Consider the following 20,626-nt stretch of genomic DNA (forward strand, 5'->3'; position numbering starts at 1 on the left):
GGCTAAAAATAGTGTCTAAAAATTTGCACGCAAAACCTCAAACACAATATAAGTGGAACGAACTTCCTAAAAGAGAAAAAACGGCGGCTTATTCAAAGCTTTTTGGCGTCTTATACGGGATTCAGACCTAGGCTTAGCTATATGGCTTAACTGCTCTAATTTATCAATAAGCTATACTTTTGATAAAATTTTTACTTAATGTTGCATAATTATAGCAATTGACTTAGTGTGTTTTTAAAAAAGAATCTCTGTAAATGCTTGTCATTTAGAAAATGCCGACTATCTGGAACTGGGCTAAACCTCTAGTCTGAAGACCGCTTTAGGGTGGTGTTTTGTTTTTCTTTTTGTTTCGATTATTTTGCTTTTTCTTTTGTAAACTCCTTCTGAGTTATGCAGATGGCTCATACATACAACCTGATAAAGAGTTTTCCACCGTTTTCACTCTGGAGGTTTGTCACCAACGCTAAGACGGCGATGGCCGCTATTACTCAAATACGAAATTCTTTAAACTCTGTACTTCAGAAATATGCTTTCGAGGGCACTAGCTCAAAAGCAGTTATTATATATAGTAATAATAATAAACTTAAAATAATTTAAAAACACTAAAAGATATTTCAATTTAAGGTCATTTTCACACAAGACGCTTCTTACTGTTTTGAAATGTTTGTTGTTAGATTTTATGAACTTAAAAAAAAAAACTGAAAATCATTTAATTTGGATTAAAGATCGGTAAAAGAAAAATATCTACAACATATTCGTAAAACTTTGCGCGAAATCTAATTTTAAAGATCTGTAAAATAGGATAAGAAAGAAGAAATATAGGATAAGTTAAAAAAAAATCGAAAGATTTTAATTAATTTTCCTTAAAACAAAAAAAAGCTAATAATTTCGGAAATCTATTAAATCCAATTAAATCGGATTGTACTGTTTGAACCATTTAAAATCATCAAAATCGGATTAAAATAAGGTTTATTCTGATTTTTCAAGCGTATTAAGTCTAAAGGCCTTTTCTGTCTCTAAGAACATCGTTTTGTGAACCTTAAGTTTAAAGTGCAATTTCCTTTAAAGTTACTCAGACTCATGAAAATGTTTTTGTACCCGTTGTCTAAATCCGACAAAATCGTATAAATCGGCACAATGATTTCCTCGAAAAACAGATCGTAAGTGGATTCCTTTTCCCTTTTATTGATTTTTAAATAAGCTCAAAATCATAATTGGGCTTATTTTTACAAATTTTCGAGAAAACTCTAGTTCTTTGCGTTCGAAAAACGATTTCTGTTGGGGATAGTTCCTCAATTTGGCTTCCATCTTCACCTCTTTGCTTCACCAAATATAAACTTGTCACCAGCATCGAATCTGCTAGTCTAAAACTCAAGTAAAGGGTTTTGGTTTATCTCCCCATTTTGGTTAAGGCCTTAAGTAAGGCCTTAATAAGTACTTAATTAAGGACTTATTTTAAGACATTGGCCTAAGTCCTTATTTAAGAGCATCCACAATGCCCTTAATACCTTACCTTTGCTTTTCCGGGCCAGGACATTCTTGACTGAAAAAGAAGATACGAAATAAAAGATCATACATAAAATGTGTATTACCATCGTACAACTGTCTTGACATTTGTTCCTTTTTTTTCTATGACTATCTACTGGGACAGAAATGTATATAATTACAATTGTTATAATTCTCTCCTTCTTCGACTCCTTTCCTTCTTTTAGTTATTCGATAAATTTTTGAAGTCCTGCGTCTGAGTAGTGCTCCGCAGAACCTCCAGCCACCTGTTGTATGTATGTTCACTTTCGGCACGGAAGAAATAAACGTGATTCTTGAAGGATAGCTTGAAGACAAAGTCCTTCTGGAGGGCATCCTGAACTCCCGGAGGACCAACTGTGTATCCCAATAGCGGCAAACTGGCCAGGGCAAATTCATCCTGATAGCTCTTGTAGAAGTACAAGCAGAATGACGTAAAAACCACCCACAATTTCTGCCAGCCCGAACTATTTTTGAACTTTCTCAAAAGAAATCCTGACAGTTGATTCTGCAAAATTTGTTAATCAGACATCCTCTGCTTTGTGAAATTTGTAAGAAAGAGGACTTACATTGGCCGCTACTAAGTGATCTTGAAGTCCCACAGTGGCCCCACGGTGCCAGCAAACGTGAAGTGATGTATTACTTCTGGACGGGGGAGTCTTCCCCGGAACCACTGCACCAGCATTGAGACCACAAGTCTCTAGGCCCTCCTCAGAAGAACTACAATTCTTCAGAGATCCCATTGCCAGTTGCACATGGGGACGTGTTTTTGCATCCGAAGACGCTTTGGCCAGCTCAGCCAGCCAAAGAGTCTTCTCAGCTGTCGTTCCAGCACTCACAGTTATTGCTCTCTGACCACCAAAAATCACAAAGGCATTGTGCTCAGCATTCTCCGTGAGAAGAGAACGCAATGGCACATGGCCAAGAACTTTGAATGTTTGATTGACGGGACTTTTACTTGCGTAAAGCAGAACATCTGAAAACTAAAACGGAACAGTATTTCGTAGAGACTCCACAAAAACCGAACTCTGAAATTGAAAGAAATACCACAGATGCCGCAGACTTACCAAAAAGAACATCCTCTGCTGGAGGCCCCTCTTGGAATGTTTCAACAAACACCCTTGCCTGATCAAGCGCCTTCCGGGCTGCACCAATTGATCAAACCCAACCAAATCCCTCTGCAACTCACACAGGAGCACATAATTCTCACTTTCCGGAAGCAAACTATTAATTGTATCTGTAGTGCGTCCCAGCATCATGAGAGCCCCATGACAGTCCGTCCTGTCAAAATGATCCTCCCCATAGTGATCCAGCAAACGATCCAGCAGCAATTGATAGTGCAGAAGCCGGTGGAATGGCTTAAGCAATAAATACCCCACTGGAACGTAGCAGACTTTCTGCTGCTCAAACTCCCGGTAGAGCTGCTGAAAGCGCTCGTCATTGTCAAAAGAATCCACCAAGTGATGCAAGATGTCCCTATGGGCTTCCAGATATTCCTCATACAGTGGCAATACTACCATATTTTTCAACATTATATCTCCAATTCGATGAGTTTCATGACTTCCACGGCCCTCCCACAGCACCAGCCGATGCTCAAGATCCCGCAAGAACACGCCATGGTGCTGAATCATGGCCTCCATGAGTTGGAAGAGCGGTTGAAGGGATTCAACATCATCCGGTGCCAACTCTTCACGGAACCACATATTGAGAACATCTAAGTCTCGTTTGTACGTGCGTTCCGTCATAAGTAATTCCTTAGCCAGGAAGTATGCCCTATCAGTGGGCCATCGTTTCCTACGGGCCTCTCCACCATCCTGAGACTCAAGAGTTGCCGTATTACTTGTACTTCCGCCATTTGTCTGGCGGGAATTGTTATTGGCGCTCATATAATTCGCATTCTCCTCTTCAATCTTCACCCTGGCTTCAGCTTGGTCTGGAAATTTATCAGAAAGATTCCTTGTGAAGAAATGAACTTCTGGGTCAATGACCGAAAGAATAGGATCGCGAGTAAAAGCTACCTATATGAGGTACCTCTGAGCGGTTACAGGAATCGAGTGAAAAACGTTATGTTCTACGGATGAATGAAGGAAAGACTTCCCCAGACAAGGTAGTTAAAGCAAATTCAGAGAAGTAATTGACAAGCGTAACCAGATAAGTTTGCCTCGCTGTTTCAAAGAAGGGAAAGTGTCTCGGATTAATACAAAATGGAGTATTGTACGATATAATTGGTTCAGATAATTGGTTTAGTTTAGATAATTGGGAACCAGTTATGACTGGTTACGTTTAAGAATTTGATCTCAGGATACTGTCTTGGAGCGTTTTGAGATCGATTGCGAACATATCGAAGTGGCGGAGGATCGACAGGCCTGGGATGCTAACATGGATGTCCTATGCCCGAGACCACAATTGGGACAACCGATTAAAAATGTATGAATGAAGAAATGCACTTCAAGACTTTTCAGAGACTCCTTTTCTTAATCGGAACGAAGTATGCCAGTAAATCATTCACTTAACTACCCTCATTATGATGGTATGTTGAAATATTTTGCAGACAATATCACAATTTTCCTACTAAGGAAGGCGCGCTGCAGCGCCGAAAGCTTTAGCAAATAATCTTGTGTTTGTTCTTGTCCTTGAAAAGAGGTATCACTGACGCACCTGGACGGAGGTCTACTCTCTGATTTTCATAAAATCTCCCTTTAAAGATTTTCCTAGCAAATCAGATGACCAGCTAGATAACCAGATGACCGGCTTGTCGTCAGAGTGGTCATCTAGTCATCAAAGTCATCTGGTTCGCAAGGAAAGTTTGCAAGGAGAGACTTTATGCCTCGAGGACGCGAAATCAAAAAAAATGGCCTAATACCCTGCTTTCCCTAGAACACTTAGCGCGTTCGTCCCAGTGATCTAAGGTACGAAAAAATTCTCCTTCGCTTGACATGAACTTACTCGTAGTTTGCCTTGGATTTTGTTTTTCATTATGCGAATTATGCTGGATTATTCGATTCAAGTAACTCAATATTTTCGGTAGATTACTGACGGCAATTCGTATAAGAAGGTCAAGGAGATGAACTCCCTCCGGATGCGTCAGGGGGTGCAATCCTTTCTGGACAGGAAAACACAAAATTCTTTGCCAAAGCTTTCGACGCTTCAACGCGTCTTCCCCAGTGGTCAAATCTGTGATTTGTCTCTGAAATTTTGTCCGCACTGTCTGTCTACTACTCCAAATGAGGATTTACAGGGAAAATCGGGAATTCGTCGCGGGTACTCCTTCTTGGACATTGATCTCAGGCCAATGCTTGATCAGAAGCCAGAAAGTAATCGAAAGCCTGTGATTGAGGACAAGAGGGTGAAAAAGAAAGCGCTTGAGCTTTTCGAAAAGCAACCCACTCTTTCCATGCGAAATGTTGGCAAAAAGATGGGAAAACATTTGACCTTGGTTCAGAAAATCAAGAAGAGGAATGGTTTGATAACCTACAAAGCTCAGGCTGCTCCTCATCGGGCCGACAAAGACTTTTAAAGTGCTCGTCCACCTTCTTAAAGAATTCCAAGACTATATTTTGATGGACGACGAAACTGTCGTTAAACGTGATTTACAGCAAAGACACGTACAGGAATGTCTAGCAAGTTTCGGTAGAAGAAGTAGGGGAAAGTGCGCTACCTTCGGACGAGTCAAGCTTCGGACAATTCAATTTTTTCTCTATGTTCCTTATGGATTTCACCCATAGCTCTTTTCTGAAAATTTGAGGCATTGGACTAGCTATTAAAATATAATATTATAATTGGCCAAATTCATTTATAACACATTGAAAAAAATATTTGTGCAAAGCATAAATCGTCCGAAAGTAGCGCGCTTTCCCCTACGACAAATTCCCGAAGAATTACATAGTGTATGTCTGACGTAGCCATCCATCTGTTCTTGTGGACGATGCAGCACTACATTTATCGTATGGGACAAGATGTACAAGGAAATCTATGTTAAAAACTGGCTTCAGAAGCGACTTCTGCTTCTCTGCCAAGGTTATTAGATCTCCCTCCTGATTTTGACCTAATCTGGCATAATGTCATTATGCAAAATCTTTTCGTTCGCACGCTTTATTTCCTAACGCGATCCAACACGAACTGAATTAACACCCCTCACTTCTCTCTACGATACCTTTGATCATCGACTAAAGGTCCTCTTCAGGTGGGGTAGTTTCAAGCAGCTGAAGATTTTTTAAGTAAAATTTTTCAAATATTCATGAACTATATTCAGACTTACTAAGTCCAAATAGTTTCGTTTGGATATTGGCTACCGTAGATGCGGGTGACTTTGTACCCCTGCTTTCGTAAACTTTCCTTTAAATCTAGAACTGAAATGAGGGTTCAGAGACCATAAGGGCACTTAAAGATGGTCTAAAGATGATGCTCACCGCAACTACGGTATTTTAAAATTTACAGTAGATGTCTTGTATATTAATTTGTTATCTCAAAATTTTATATTTTCGAAAGTCATACATGCGTGAAACTACCCCACAATGAATAATAATAATGAATGAAATACACTTACGGATATCGTAGCTTCCAGCATCCCTTTCTGAATGAGAGAGAGATGATGACTTATCCGATCCCAAGGATAAATCGTACCGATTAGTGAACTGGGGTACTTCACCTCGACGATCCAAGGAAACGTTTCCGTTTATTCCATGGTAATTGTCTGAAAACAAGGAATGATACTGTTAAGCTAAAAGATCCATTTGCAAATTGTATTACAAGTAACCACATATCTAAAATAACTATGTAATTTCAGGACAGTAATACAACTACTAAGAAATAAATTAAAATCATAGATTTTAAGTTTCAGATAACAATAAAATGTGCTGAAAGAAAAAAAAAACAAAGACATTCACGATATTCAACGTCAGGTTTAAAATATTTTAAAGCTAATGTTTTCGATAACTTTAATTACTGATTTAAATCGTTGTTCTTCTAAACCCAACGCTGATTATCCCTTTTCTATTCACATATCCTTAAAACCTTTTTACAAAATAATATAAAATCGTAGATTTTAATATTAAAAAAATAAATAAATCTTAAAAAATAGTAACAAACATGCTATTTAAATCTATTCAACATTTTAAAAATTACTCTTAAACTTACTCTTAGAAATCCAACATTTGCACTTTTTTGTTAAATGTTTTTGCATATTTTTTTTAAATTTCAAAATAATAAAAAAACTGCCTCGTGTTATATAAAAAATTAAAATTAGAAAAATTTCATTGTTTTTTTTTTTGTTTTTTTTTACGTTTTTATTATGTGGAAGATTTTAAGGGTAGATCTTAAATCCTTCATTTATTGTTTACCCATCCGTTATTACTTTCCTTATAATAATTACCCAAATAACACGAGATGCTTTCTATATTATTAATTTATGACTTAATATGACTTTTTTTCTGAATTTGTATTACATCTTTCCACAGCAGATAGATTAATAAGATTATAAAGGGTTAAAATAATCAAAATCAACGAAAAAGAATCTTTGATTCTTCCATCAACGTTGGAATCCCAAATAATTTGTACTAAGGATTCATAGTTTTCTTTTAAAAACATCTAATAAATAACAATTCAATATTTTTTTATCATCCATTTCGCATCTAATGTGTACTCTTTTTTTTTAATTTCTTTAAATATTCTTTAATTTTTTTCGGTGAATGCAATAACAGATAAATCTTGCATCATCTAATTGGCACTATTTCATTTTTAATAATTTTTGTTTTTAATCCTTTTGCAAAATAATTCTTTTTTTTTGACACAGTAACGCTCTCAAGAAGCCAGAAAATTCCTGTGCTTCTTAATGCTCCCATCATCTCTCAAATTTTGATTGCATAACACATATTTTAAAATTCTTTTATTTATTATTTTTTTGTTTTCGATATTTTTTGCAATATAATTCTCAAAATGTAGGCCAATAAAAATAAGAAAAAAATTTGACACATTACAATGGAAGAAGATACTTAAGAATATTTTTACTAAATATTTTAGCTAAAGTTAAATATTTCTAATATATAATTCTTTTATTGTTTTTATTTAAATACCTTCTCGCTTTTCTTTTATATTTTTTTAAACTTTTTTTTAATTATATTTTATCAGATGTCTGTGGTTGATTCTATCATCTAACTCGTTTCATATTTTTTTTGTGACTGTCACACAAACTACGTCTTTTTTCAATAATTTGAGTTATATATTTTGAATTATATATTTCTTATATACTCTTGTATAATTCTAACAAAATGGTAAAAACGTTGTAAAATATATTTTTATTAATATACTTCCGTAAATCCTTGAATTTAACACCCTCTACCTTGCTCATTTAACCACATTAACGTCATGATCTCATTCTTGAAATACTTATCGTATTTTTTAATATGCCTTTAAATCGGGGACAAATGTATTTTTTTTTAAATTTGTATTTACCATAAAATACTACATAGTTGTTTTTTCATGAAAACTTTTACATGATTTAAGGGTGCAGCAAAAATTGCTTAAAAATGTTGGCGTAAAATGGTGTTACTGGAAATATTTAATACTGTTTAAATGACTTATGAGAAAGTTATTTTAGTTGTCTTTTTTGTGTTTTATCTTTAATTTCCATTGAGGTGCTGTTCACATGAAAAATAAACATGTTTTTAGCACATGACTGTTCTTAAGTGCTTCTGCTTTATCGACTTTTCTTTTGTATTGGTTTCTGTCACGACTGTTCCACTGTTGAACAGTCGAGACAGGCACCAACAGTAAGAAAAGTCGATAATGCAGAAGCACTAGGGAACAGTAGTGCTAAAAAAAATGTCAGGAGAAAGATTTCCCCTTTTCAATGGAATAGCACCTTAAAGACTTCTTGTGCTATTTCGATGAAAAAGGAACATGCTTTTTTAGAACTTTACTGTTCTCAAGTGCTTCTGCACTATCGACTTTTCTTTCTGTTGATTCCTATCTCAACTGTTTTCTCTTGTCCTCGTTTTACTTGGTTTTGTATTGATTCCTGTCTCGACTGCTCCACGGTTTTAGAACACGGCAGCGACCAGAGAAAATAGTCGAGACACGAACCAACACATAGAGAGAGGTCTACAGTGCAGAAGTACTTGAGAACAGTGAAGTACTAAAATGAATGTTCAGGAGAAAGATTTCCCCTTGTCATTTTTCATTGGAGAAAGCAACTTAGCCTTTACAATGCCTTTCCAATGAGGAATGAAAAGAAAAATCTTTCTCTTGAACATTGTTTTTTGGCACTTTACTGTTCTTAATTGCTTCTGCACTATCGATTTTTCTCTATGTCGGTTCCTGTTTCGACAAAACGGTTCATGATAGTCATGACAGGTACCAACACAAAGAAAAGTCGATAGTGCAGAAGAACTTGGGAACAGTAAAGTTCTAAAAAAAAAGACATTCAGGAAAAAGATATTCCCTTTTGATTGGGGCACAGTGAATCTTTACTGTACTAATCCAATGAAAAGGCGAAATCTTTTTCCTGAACATCTTTTGGCACTTTATTGTTCTCAAGGTTTTTTGTACTATCGATTTTTCCCTGCGTTGCATTGGTTCCGGTTTCGACTGTTTTCCCCTGACTTCGTCGTGTTCTATAACGATCAGTCATGACAAGAAAGAAACACAAAGAAGAATCGATAATGCAGAAGTACTTGAGAACAGTCATGTGTGAAAAGTGTTCAAGAGAACGATTTCTCCTTTTCATTGGAACAGCACGGTAAATATTTACTGTGGTATTCCAATGAAAAATGAACCTTTTTTTTTAGCACTTAACTGTTCTCAAGTGATTCTGCATTATCGTCTTTGTGTTGGTTCCTGTCTCGACTATTTTCCCCTGTCCTCGTCATGTTCATTTTTCACTGGAATAGCACCATTACCCTCTAACAAACACTTGTTTCGGGATTGTGTCACCTTTTCCTTTGGGTTCGGCTTGGTTGCCCAAGATTTTGCCACAATTTCCTCATACGTAAGAATATTTTCCAGGCCTGAATAATTAATCATCCCGGAATTCACACTTGCGAGAATTCGAATAGAAGACAATATATAATTCTTTTGATCATCCAAACATTTCCAAACAGAAAAAATAATGATTAATCAGTTCGTGCGAGTGCTGCAGGATGCAATCAGTCTTGGATTCATACAAAGGGTTTTTGTTTGGATGCATTTTGGGGTATGATTTGTTATGCAGCAGTTAAAATCGAAGAAATGGTGGGTTGCTCTAATTGTCACTCAAGTCTTCAGAATCACCAAGAAACATTGGTGGTGGAACGGTTCTCATATCAAATTCCGATCCATCGTAACTCTTTTCAGACTCCCCTGATTGACTTGTGGGTGGCTTCACCCGTGGATAGTCAACAATGTCTTCATGATCCGACAAGAAGTCCGGGTATGGCAGTTCAACTTTTCGTTGCACGTGAATCTGTGTGGAAAATCCAGCGGCAAAACTGTCTTCACTGGAATAATAGATGTCTTCTGGGAAGGTCAATTCGGGATTAGCTCCTTCAACAGCATAGTCCGGTCTGCGGCGAGTGGTAGGCTCAATCATTGACGATGATGGAGTAATTGATGTGGAATCTTCTCGCTTTAGTTGACGCTTCCTTTGGCGTTGAGGCTTTATAGGAGGAGTGGAAGATGGTGGTGTGATGTCCTGACGATACATAGGCTTCGTAATATGGCCTAGTCGATCGTATTTTGGGAAACCCATCTCATCCACATTTCCCTCAGTCATATCGAGACTTTCAAATCTGGTAGAGAAGGAAGTTCCTGGATACGATTCATACCTTACATCATCTTCCTCTTCTTCCTCGGGAACTTCAGGTTCAGGTTCTTCTTCAAAATACTGAACGTATTCATGTTCACAATATTCTCTCTTAGACATGTCAGAACTTCCTGAATCTACCTCCTGGAAATACCCTTCAGAACACTCTGAACTTTCGTGCTCAAGAGTAACTCTATCCAGTCTAGTTCTCTTAGCGGGCACCTGTTTCCTCTTGCGATACCCCCGAGTTCTAAATTTAGGATCCTGCTGCCTAAAGTCTAAAGAACTGTCTGTGTCATTTCCACTGGGTGGACTCTTAGGCATAACGTTCCTCGGAATAGAAGACTTCCTCGGGGGTTTCTGCAAGACCTGAATCGGAGGGGATTCAGAGCTCAAGCTGCTTGAGTAATAAGGTGAACATTGGACTAATTTTCCCGGACGAGATGGCATAGGTGAAGAATTGTCTGTACTCGTTGTCTCACTGTTGTGCGTTGTAGTCGATGAACTAAGCTTTTCTTCCTCAATCTTCGGAAACTCCGCAGATTCAATCATGTGTTCATGGAATGATTGACTCTGTCTAACTTTCGATGACTTATACTCTCGAATTTGACTTTTAGATAGAGTTTTGTCATCGTAACTGTGATGCTTAATTAAAGGTTTATCGAATGGACTAGGTTCACGCATTAAGAAAGCTTTAATGTCCCCTCCACCTTCTGGGTGTTCATCAACAACTGGAAGAGCACGTGGAAGGTTTTCACTCTCTGATACAACATCCTGGCTTTGATATCTTTGCGACATTAATTCCAAGGACTTTCTCTTCGAAGCTACAGAAGTTTCAACAATACCTTTGCGATATTGAGGTTTCGCTTCCATGTCTACAATTCTAGGAGGTGGAGGAACAACTCTCTGTGGTCGTTCTTCAGGAGGACTCTCAGTAGAAGAGGTCTTCTTGACTCTCCCAGAATCTTTATCATCTCCCGGAGAAGGTTGCTTCTTGACGATTTTTGGTGGCTTCAATGGCATGTACTCAATAGACAGAGTCTTCTTGTCAACCTTATATTCAGCTGCATAGTCTGGGTAGTCCACCTGAGCCACCAAAGTTTTGCTACTACTTGTAGACCACTCTGTTATTGACTGTGCCATTTCCGTCAAAGTCAATGTAGTATCATCGCTCTTTGTAGTTCCTGAAGAAATTTCCGAATTGGAAAACACTTCATATTTTCCACCCTCAACCGAAGGGTTCTCACAAGAAAACTTGCTTTTGCTTCCCGACAAGCTAGCACTCTTCTCATTGAGACTCTCTGTTGATTTATTGATTGAACTAACACTCGATTTTGTATGATTAGATTTCTCACTTCGAGCTCCAGTTGAGTGATTCGAAACTGCAGATAAACTATCACTTCCAGAAAGATTAGCATACTGTCGGACAGTATTAGTCCCTGTTGACCATTCAGAAATACTCAAGCCAATTGACGTGTCTTCAGAATGAGAACTATGAGTACATTTTTTCTGCTGAAGACCCATCTTCACAGTTCCATCGAGATCTGTTCCTAAAGAACTTGTTTCTTCCTCTGAGTGACTACTGTGACTGCATTTTTTGCACGAACCACTACTAAGTCTCGGTTCAAGATTTCTTCTAACGGTCTCATCCATGAATGTCGATCCCGAAAGGATATCATCAAGGGATGTGTCTGAATTATTTGATCCTCGGGATAATTTATCGGTCAGGATATCAGAAAGACGCGTATCGTCTGGTGATATCTCAATTTTCACAGTTCCTGGACCAAATACATCATCAGCTAACCCAAAGTCATCATCTAGAGAATTAGGACTTTGATTCTGTGGGGTTCTCGTTGGCTGAGATATAATCACTTTATCAGAAGGATGAACATCTTTCGAAGAAGTAAAGGTATTCCTAGAACTACAAACGTCAATGGTACTTCGGAGGCAAGATGCTGAACCAAATGTACTACTCAGGCAAGTTACAGGATCAGTAGAATATTCAGACTGTGCGGACATGTAGGCAGTTTCTTCATAGGGAAGAACTACAGAAACTGTAGGGGACTTGTGTATATCTTTATTCGATTGATTGTCTTCATTTAGTGTTCGGTTTTCACTATCGTCATCATCTGGGGTGTGATCAGTAAAGGAATCCACCATGACTTGAGTAGCACTTTGTTGTTCACTCAAATAGAAAGTCTCAATATTCTCAACAATTGGGGTCTCAAGATCCCCACTGTCAGGAGGTGATGGCCAATTTTCTGAATCCTGTGACTGCATAGACATACTGTGCCTCCATCCGAAACTTTTGGGCACAGGTCGTGAATCTGTGGCAAGTGGAATCTTTGCCACTGGAACATGATCGTAAGGTATTTCTGGAAGCGGCCAATCCTCAGAATCCTGACTACCTGCATTTGAGAAATCTAGCAGTGTTGGTCTCTGTTCTATTTTTGTCTTCTCAGCACCATCCCCTACGTTTGTCACTGAAAATCTTCCAGTCTGTCTTCCACTGGAAGATGAACTACCACCACCACCAGTTGCATACAAATCCGACAGACGATCCACAGTTGCCGAATCACAAGGTATATCTGGCATTTCAGCACTTGTGCGTCGATCAGCATCGGAAATGTACGCTAAATTTGTGTTACTGGGCGGATCAGAACTGAAACTTGTTTGGTGGTCTGTTGAAACCACTGATTCATCTCTAATACTCCCAGAATGTGTGGAGGCTTTACTAAGATCATCTTCCATGCTAGACTTCTCGGAATTTGTACTTCTTTCTGAGATCCTCGAGAGGGTCCTTCCCAGAGCAAATGACGTACCATACCCCAAAATATCTGTAGGATTGATACTCAATCCTAAACCTGTTGTCATCGCAGGGTATCCAAAATTTGTAGTAAAATCACTGAGATCATCTTGAGCACTTGAATCGCTTTCCTTCATCTCATCCGGAGAGGATTCCTTCTTCTCAAGAACAGGCTTAAACGTTGACAGGTCATCAACTCCACGTTGTATAGATATATCGTACTTTTCATAACTCTCTTGATCTGGAGGTGCCCAGTTCTCTTCAATACTTGAACTTCCAGAACTTTCAATTGGGAATGGTTTCCACGTAGACTGCTGTTCCCTCTGACCCAGTTCTCCCCTTCTTTGAGCCATTCCCAGTGATCCAGAACTACTTTCAGTCTCAAAAGAACCCTTTGATTCAACACTGATAGATCCTTTGGAATCCAAACTTGATTTACTCTCCAGAGAACTTTTACCATTGCTACTGGAAAGCCTAGTCGCTACAAGTTTTTTGGTATCTGTTCCAGTGCTTCTGTCAGGGGATCGACTACCATCTCCCGACATTCTGCAGAGTTTCTTGTGAACATTATCAGCTGATGTGCTGATAATTTTAATTTTCTTATTCCCCATTGATTGACCAGAACTTGATTCTCCACTATCATTTCTAGCCAGAATCTGATCAATCTTCATTTCAATTGGATCTTGATCAAGTTCAGATCCTGATTCCAGATCAATGGGACTTTGCTTCTCAAGCGTAGGTGTTGAGGCTTTCCTTTCACGGGTTGGAGTCCTGATAGTCTCCTGTTGTTGGTCAGCTTCTTTCTTTAGCATTGTGTCTCGAAGTTCTTTGCACCTTTGTTGATCGTATAATTCAAAGTTATCTTGCGAAATTCCTAATGGACGTGAAATTGAACAACTCACACTAGATTCCTCATCCATAGACCCTTTGTCACGTCCTTCTCCCCTCACAGGGCTTGTGTCTTTCTCTCCACTCGTCCAGGATGAAGCAGTATCCGAACTTCTAGACCTCTCTACAGTTATTCTGAGCATATCACCACGTCTTTTTGACAAATCTGATTTTCTGTCATCACTAGGTGTTCCAGGAAGTGGCATCTTTTCTACCAAAGGACTCGAATCCGGAGGCGTCACAATAATATTCATATCAAAATCTTCAGGCTCGAGAAAATTTGAATCTTTGGCATCTTCCAATGTGTTCTGCATTTGCAGCGAAGGATCACCTTTGAGAGTTGAAGCTTTTGAGATATCTGATGCATCAGTTCCTACACTGCCAACATATTCCTCACATTCAAATGTTTTCCAGGAAGCAGTCTCATCACTGCGACTTCTCTCCAAGCCCAACTTAAGTAGACTATCTTCTTTATCTGGCTTCAGAGTTTTCTCTTCATCTACATCTTCTTCAATTGATGGTTCCTCACATTCAATTGTAGGAACACGATGGGGGATACTAACTTTTGCTTCATTTCCAGGCTTTAAGTCACTCACAGATGTTAGAGATTCCTCACTGTTCCCATGGGATAACGGACCAGGGGACTTCTCTTCGGTATCCTTCGCATCTTCAGATGGTAGTGATTGTCTCTTGAGCAGATCTAAGTTTCTACGTTCGGAAATTATGGCCTGCATATCAACTTCTTCAGGTAATTCATCAGTTTGAGAAAGGGATCTCCGTTCACCAGACTTCTCCTGTTTACCTCCAGAAATGCGACTGTCATCTAGAGATGTCCAGGATTTAGAAGTACTGGTTGATTTACTCTCACTACTATCAGTGGATTTCCTGTATCTATCGCTATCTGAAGATTCTGCTTTAGCACCTCGATGAACTTCAACTTGAACTGTCTTCTTCTTGGATGTCTCAGCATCAATAAAGGTATTTAATTCAAAATTCTTATCTAGACTTCGTGTCTTTGTCTCAATGTCCAAATACTGATGAATTTGTTCAGGTCTCTTTTCCAAACTTTTAGACTTTCCTTCAAATTTCTTATGCACAACGGATCCCTCAATTTGTCTCTTAAGTTCTTGACTTCTCATAATTTTCCTTGGAGATTTCAACACAAAATCCTCACCAATGTCCGATTTGTCCGAAGCTTCCTCCACCGACTTGTTCCGATCTTCGAAACTTCTATTAGCTTTGTCCAATTTCTCCGTGGTTTTCGTCGTGTCGTCGAAACTTCGACTAAATTTTACCAGAGACGTATCTAACTTTTTAGGTGATTTCGCTATAAAGACATGATCCTCAGCCTTGCTCCTTATTTCTGTCTCTATTATAATTTTATCTCCTTCTGTCTTTACAGAAATTTTATCTTCAGGAGCAGGAAAAGCTGGTAAATTGTCCTTCACTGGACTCAAAAGATTAATAGTCTGCTTCATAGCAGATTCATATAATTTTTGTTGACGCTCTTTGCGCTTTGCAATATCTAATTCATTTTCCTCTTGAGATCGACTCTTGTCTTTGCTCAGTTTTCTTGGTGGTTTCTCCTTGGAATTGTTCCTTTTGACAGATTCCTGACTTTTAGCCCTCTTAACCCCTTCATCTCGAGGTGCTAAGAGTTTTTCTTTTGAACCTGTTTTCTTAATATCCGGTAGGGATTTCTGATTCGTCAAAACTCCTGATATTTTTGTCTTCTGAACCTCAACAGATCGTGACTTAGCTGCAGTTTTTCGAGTAAGCGTTCCTACGGTTTTCAATGCCAAACTATCAGGTTTCTTCTTTGCTTTTCCAGTACTTTCAACACTACTGGCTCGACTTACTCCTGGAGATGTTTTGCGTGAACTATTACCTGAACTAAATGGGTCAAAGCGGTATTTGGGAATATCTAAGATCAAGTGATCACCACTTTTCAATTTCAACTTTGACTTGCGTTTCTCCTTAATCTTCACTCCTTGAAGAGCAATCCTCTCGATGTACCTCAACCGATCCAGTAGTTCCCGTTCCTCTTCGTCAATCAGAATCTTCTTAAGAATGTCAAAGTTTCCTTGACTGAATTTCGTGACACTTCTTGCTGATGGAAGAGAATCCATGCAAGACTGAACGCTTTCAGCCATGTCTTCATCTTCTCGGATTGTCATTTCCCTACTAAGAGGTTTCTCTTCAAGGACATCAGCTTCTTCTTCGAATCCCACTGTGTCATCTTTTGATGAAAACGCATTCATAGGGGGTAGTCTATGAAGAGAAATTACAGGAGTATCGAGACTCTTAGCTCTCCTTCCGGAATCTGGAGATTCCTGAGTTGCCTTCTGCCTCTGAAGGGAAGCAAAAGCCGATCCTTCGGATAAATTAAGTCTGGCATGGGCAAATAAAATAGGAGCATGCCCTTTAGATCGCATGACTATTGATGAATCAATTAGTTCTTCAATCAACTTTGTCCTCGCTTTGGCGTCTGACTTTGAAAAATCCTTTTTGGTGATTAAGGTATAGGCCAAGTCATCCTCTACGTCTCTATCTTCCTTGCAGGTTTCATAAACTTCATCATCAGTACGTAGAAATTCACAACTCTCCAGAATTGGCGAGGGTATTGTTTCGGTCATGTGATAGATTTGTGTTGTTTCTGTTTTCCTCGTAACTGTCCCTTCTTCTTCTGAACTTGGAATTGAAATGGATCTCTCTGAAATCCTTCGTAGTTCAGACTGATTTTGATAAGGTGTATCAATGGACGTATGAGTGTGATATCGATTCTCCAAATCAGCCAAACGACGTTGTTGCGGTGGAGAACCTTCGATTTCAGTCGAACTCATGGTTTGACCACGTCCCCAGGCATTAATAATCCTATCCTGTTCAAGTTTCAGGATCGGTTCAATCTCTTTTCTCGATTGTGGTGGTGAAAATTCCAATTTAGTCGGAGTGGCTTCAGTTGAGCCGAATACATCATCAGAATCAAGACTTTCATCATCAGAACTAAATGATGTGATTCTAATCTTAGCTTTGTTTTTCCCCTTGACATGTTGCTTTCCAGCTTTTGGAGCAATTCTAGGCTTAAGCAATCGCTTAGCAATAGAAATATCCTTTTTACTTATTGTTGGCACTTCAATTTGATAGAATGCTTCTGGAAGCTTTATTTCTCCAGTCGTCAGAGCTTTATTTGCTTCACGTGCAAAGCTCTCCGTGCTTCCTGAATCACTCTCAATTTGGGAGAGTTTGCTATTGAGTGCTTCTAGCATTTTAGGGTCTAGTTTCTTGGTGATGTCTCTTTTTGGACTAGACAGTTGAATTACTGGAGAAGTCTTGTCTACTTCAAGAGTTACAGGATCAACTTTCGATAGATCAATGTTTTGGGTAAAAAGGAATCCCTTACCGCTCTCTGTCTCAATGTTATCGAGAAGATCGGGAAGGATATCTGCAGACAAGAGATCATGCTTTCTGTCCTTGACTAAATCTTTGGCTTCTATTGATTTAGGAGATTTTGGTGATCGTGGTGATTTTGGTGATTTCGGACTCTTGGCCTTCTGATGCTTTGGTAGCTTACCTTCATTTGGCGATGGCGCAGTACCATTCATCACATGCCTCTTATGCAAAACGTAAGGAATATCTTCCTTTATAGCCTTGCCACATCTCTTTTCGTATTCCTTAAAGAAGCTACTTGGCATCTCAAAGCCTGATTTTGGAATATCTGATACCGCGACGGGAACGTCGTAGCTCTTAGGCATTTCAAAATGACTTCGATGGCTCTGACAAAGCGGAGGAGCACTTGGTATTTGTTTGTAGAAGTACTCTTCATCGCTGGAATCAGCTGGAGTTAAGTCAATAGATTTCTGATGCATCAAAACGTGACGTCTTGAATTTGATCCCAGACGAGATCGATTAGCTAGTGAATTCGGATCACTCTTTGTCCTTTCGACAGTGGGGTGTATGTAAGTCAAAGGATTGGAGGATCCCGATCCATGTGACACAGAATCTAGAATCATTTTGGGATTGTACTCCTCAAAATGAGTTTTCGCCATTAGTTCTTCTTTCCTCGTGGACTTTACATTGATAACATGAGGAGAGTCGATTTTCAGTTTATCAAACTCAGACATTAATTCTGGAGTTAGAGGATATTCTGGACTTCTTTTGTTCATTTCTGGAGCTGTTGTCGAATCCATTGAAGATTGAGTTAGTGACTCTATCTTATCTTTGTCGAAGCTGAAGATATTGTCACTGTCAGATTTTCGTCTAAATTCCCGATCGAAAGAGCTCCCTTCTTTGTCCAAGTCATCACTCTCATCCTCAACTGCCCTCGACCAAAGGTTATGGGTTTGAGTTGCAATAGTCTCACCTTGACGATTTGGTGTATTTTCATTGGATCGATAGGAATAAGATCTAGCATTCCTTTCAATCTCAACATTCTGCAAGCTAATTGAGTGAACATGAGACGTTTTGTGAGTCTTATTGCTTGGGAATGTGGAGTAATTGCTTTGAGAATTGTAATAATTTGTTGATTTCATCTCAGACAACAGACTATCGTGACTCTTCACCTTAATCTTGCTGTAGATAGCACGATCACTGTCCACATCTTCACTCCCATCAAGTGAGGATCTCTCCAAACTAGGTAGTGACATTTTAGCATCATAATAGTCACTCTTAGACTCTTGACTCGAATTTCTCTCATACTGCTGAACTTTCTTTCCGAGATTCTTGATCTTCTTTCCGGTTGTCGTAGGCATTTCGTAATTCTTGAGCAAGCCATCGCCAAAAGATTCTTTGCTCTCTTGACTCGATGCTCGTGAATTGTAGTCAGATCTATCAGAATGTTTGCTTTTGATTGTTTCCCTTGATTTCTTACTATCCGTGTGATAAACACTATCCTTGGATTTCTTGCTCGAATCACTACTCTTAGAGATCTTTGATTCGTAATAGTCACTACGAGATTCCTGACTTGACGTCCTCGATCCGATTTGGTACTTAATCTTGTTGTAGAAGCTTCCATCGGACTTTACGCATAATTTTTCACGTGGTAGATCCCGAGGATCTTCATTCAAGAACATATCGTCCATGATATCAGCCACACTTCTACTTTTAATTTCCCCACGGTACTTCAAGAAAGCCGATTCGCTAACGCTTTCGTCATCGGTTGGAATGTAGTTTCCTGAATCAAGTGAGCAGGATCTTGAATGTGGTTCTGAATGATCATTCTTAATTCTTGCATAAAGTTCATCGTCAGATTTCTCCAAAAGCTCATAGCTATCGTGAGAGACATCATCATGAGATCCATGAAAGTCAAATTGATTCTGATAGTACTGTCCTCGACGATTTGAATGATCAATCGTATTGTATGTACTCCCTGGATAACTCGAAGAGTACACTTTAGATTCCAAGATTGGAAAGTCTCCATTGACATCAACAGAGTGATTCTTATTCACATAGAGAGATCTATTAGTGTCATCATAGCGAGTTATGGGGGAATCAATGCGATCAGACGAAAGAAATTCTCTATCGAAAGCGTTAATGTAGGAAAAGTCCCCGGCTTTACGCTTAGCTTCACCAGACTCTTCGAAATTGCAATCATAGAGTTCTTTGCACGAAGCACTCTTCAACCAAGACTCCTTACCCGTATCACCTCCATCGAACATCTTGTACTGAAGAGTTGAGTATATATTGGCACTCGATAGTTCATACTCCAAACGTTCAGAAGAATTTTTCTTACCCAAAATTGAACTCTCTAAGTCAGAATCCGTAGACTTTGGAGCTATGTACATTTCGTAGTTGGTACGAATATTGCCCAGTGAGTGCCTAGCACTATAATCGTAATTCTGGACTGTCTCAATGGGACCCTTATCCCTGCTTTGTCCCAACGAACTCTGCTGATCAGAATACTCAGTATTATCGTTGGTGTATCGATTGGTATAAAAATCTACCTGACCATTGGTCAAGTGACTGACATTGGCATACCCACGGGAAGTATCCCCAAGAAATTCATCGGACTTTCGTCTTTTTTCTGCAGCTGCAGCATCAGCTGCTGCTACTGCAGCTGCATTTATTCTATTTATCGTCTTATTCTTTCGATTAACCGTGGCATAGAGATCATCGACACGACCAATCGATGTGGTCGTCCCTGTGGCAACCCCTGGAAATTGACTTTTTGAACTACCCTTAACAGGTGTCTGTGACCCATATTTTCTCGCATTTCCATAAATGTCATTAATATCAGTGTAAATAACATTGTCTGTATCATCTGTGGCGGTACTGCAGGATTTAGACATCGAATACGTATTGCTATAATGGGCTGGGGTGGCATAAGCTGGGCCCGTTGAACGGACCGGCTGAGTGCGAATGTCCGAAAGGACAACACTCTCCTGGCTGATAGATGACACTATCTCCTCCCCCATAGAACTGCTGGCTTCCTCCGAGATGTATTTGCTGTTGCGACGCTGACATTTGGGCGACACAAGGGCATAGCGATGGTTCAATCCTGTTGTATTCCACCACACCAATCGAACCCATTTATTTTCGTTATCAAATTACGTCGAAAGAAAATTAATAGACATATTTATTTCCAAATACATTTTTTTCCATCTGATTGTAACTCCAAAGATCAATAACACAAACGA

The 20,626-nt window shown here is 39.0% G+C and overlaps 2 protein-coding genes across 2 annotated transcripts in view; both read right to left on the reverse strand.

The window, feature by feature from the left end:
* Positions 1–1,708: 1,708 nt before the first annotated feature.
* LOC129810013 (FERM, ARHGEF and pleckstrin domain-containing protein 2-like) lies at positions 1,709–6,867 on the reverse strand. Its single transcript, XM_055860210.1, has 5 exons — positions 6,864–6,867; positions 6,071–6,217; positions 2,592–3,457; positions 2,094–2,507; positions 1,709–2,032 (listed from the first exon to the last, which is right to left on the reverse strand). The coding sequence occupies exons 1-5, from the start codon at positions 6,865–6,867 to the stop codon at positions 1,709–1,711; spliced, it is 1,755 nt and encodes a 584-aa protein (XP_055716185.1).
* The window catches only part of LOC129810014 (uncharacterized), a 58,011-nt gene continuing 44,167 nt past the window's right edge, over positions 6,783–20,626 (reverse strand). Inside the window, exon 12 of the mRNA XM_055860226.1 lies at positions 6,783–20,487. Coding sequence (XP_055716201.1) covers positions 9,761–20,487 — 10,727 coding nt within the window. The 3' untranslated portion in view covers positions 6,783–9,760. The remainder of the gene's footprint in view (positions 20,488–20,626) is intronic.

This window comes from Phlebotomus papatasi, chromosome 1 (assembly GCF_024763615.1).
Source record: "Phlebotomus papatasi isolate M1 chromosome 1, Ppap_2.1, whole genome shotgun sequence".
Taxonomy (NCBI): domain Eukaryota; kingdom Metazoa; phylum Arthropoda; class Insecta; order Diptera; family Psychodidae; genus Phlebotomus; species Phlebotomus papatasi.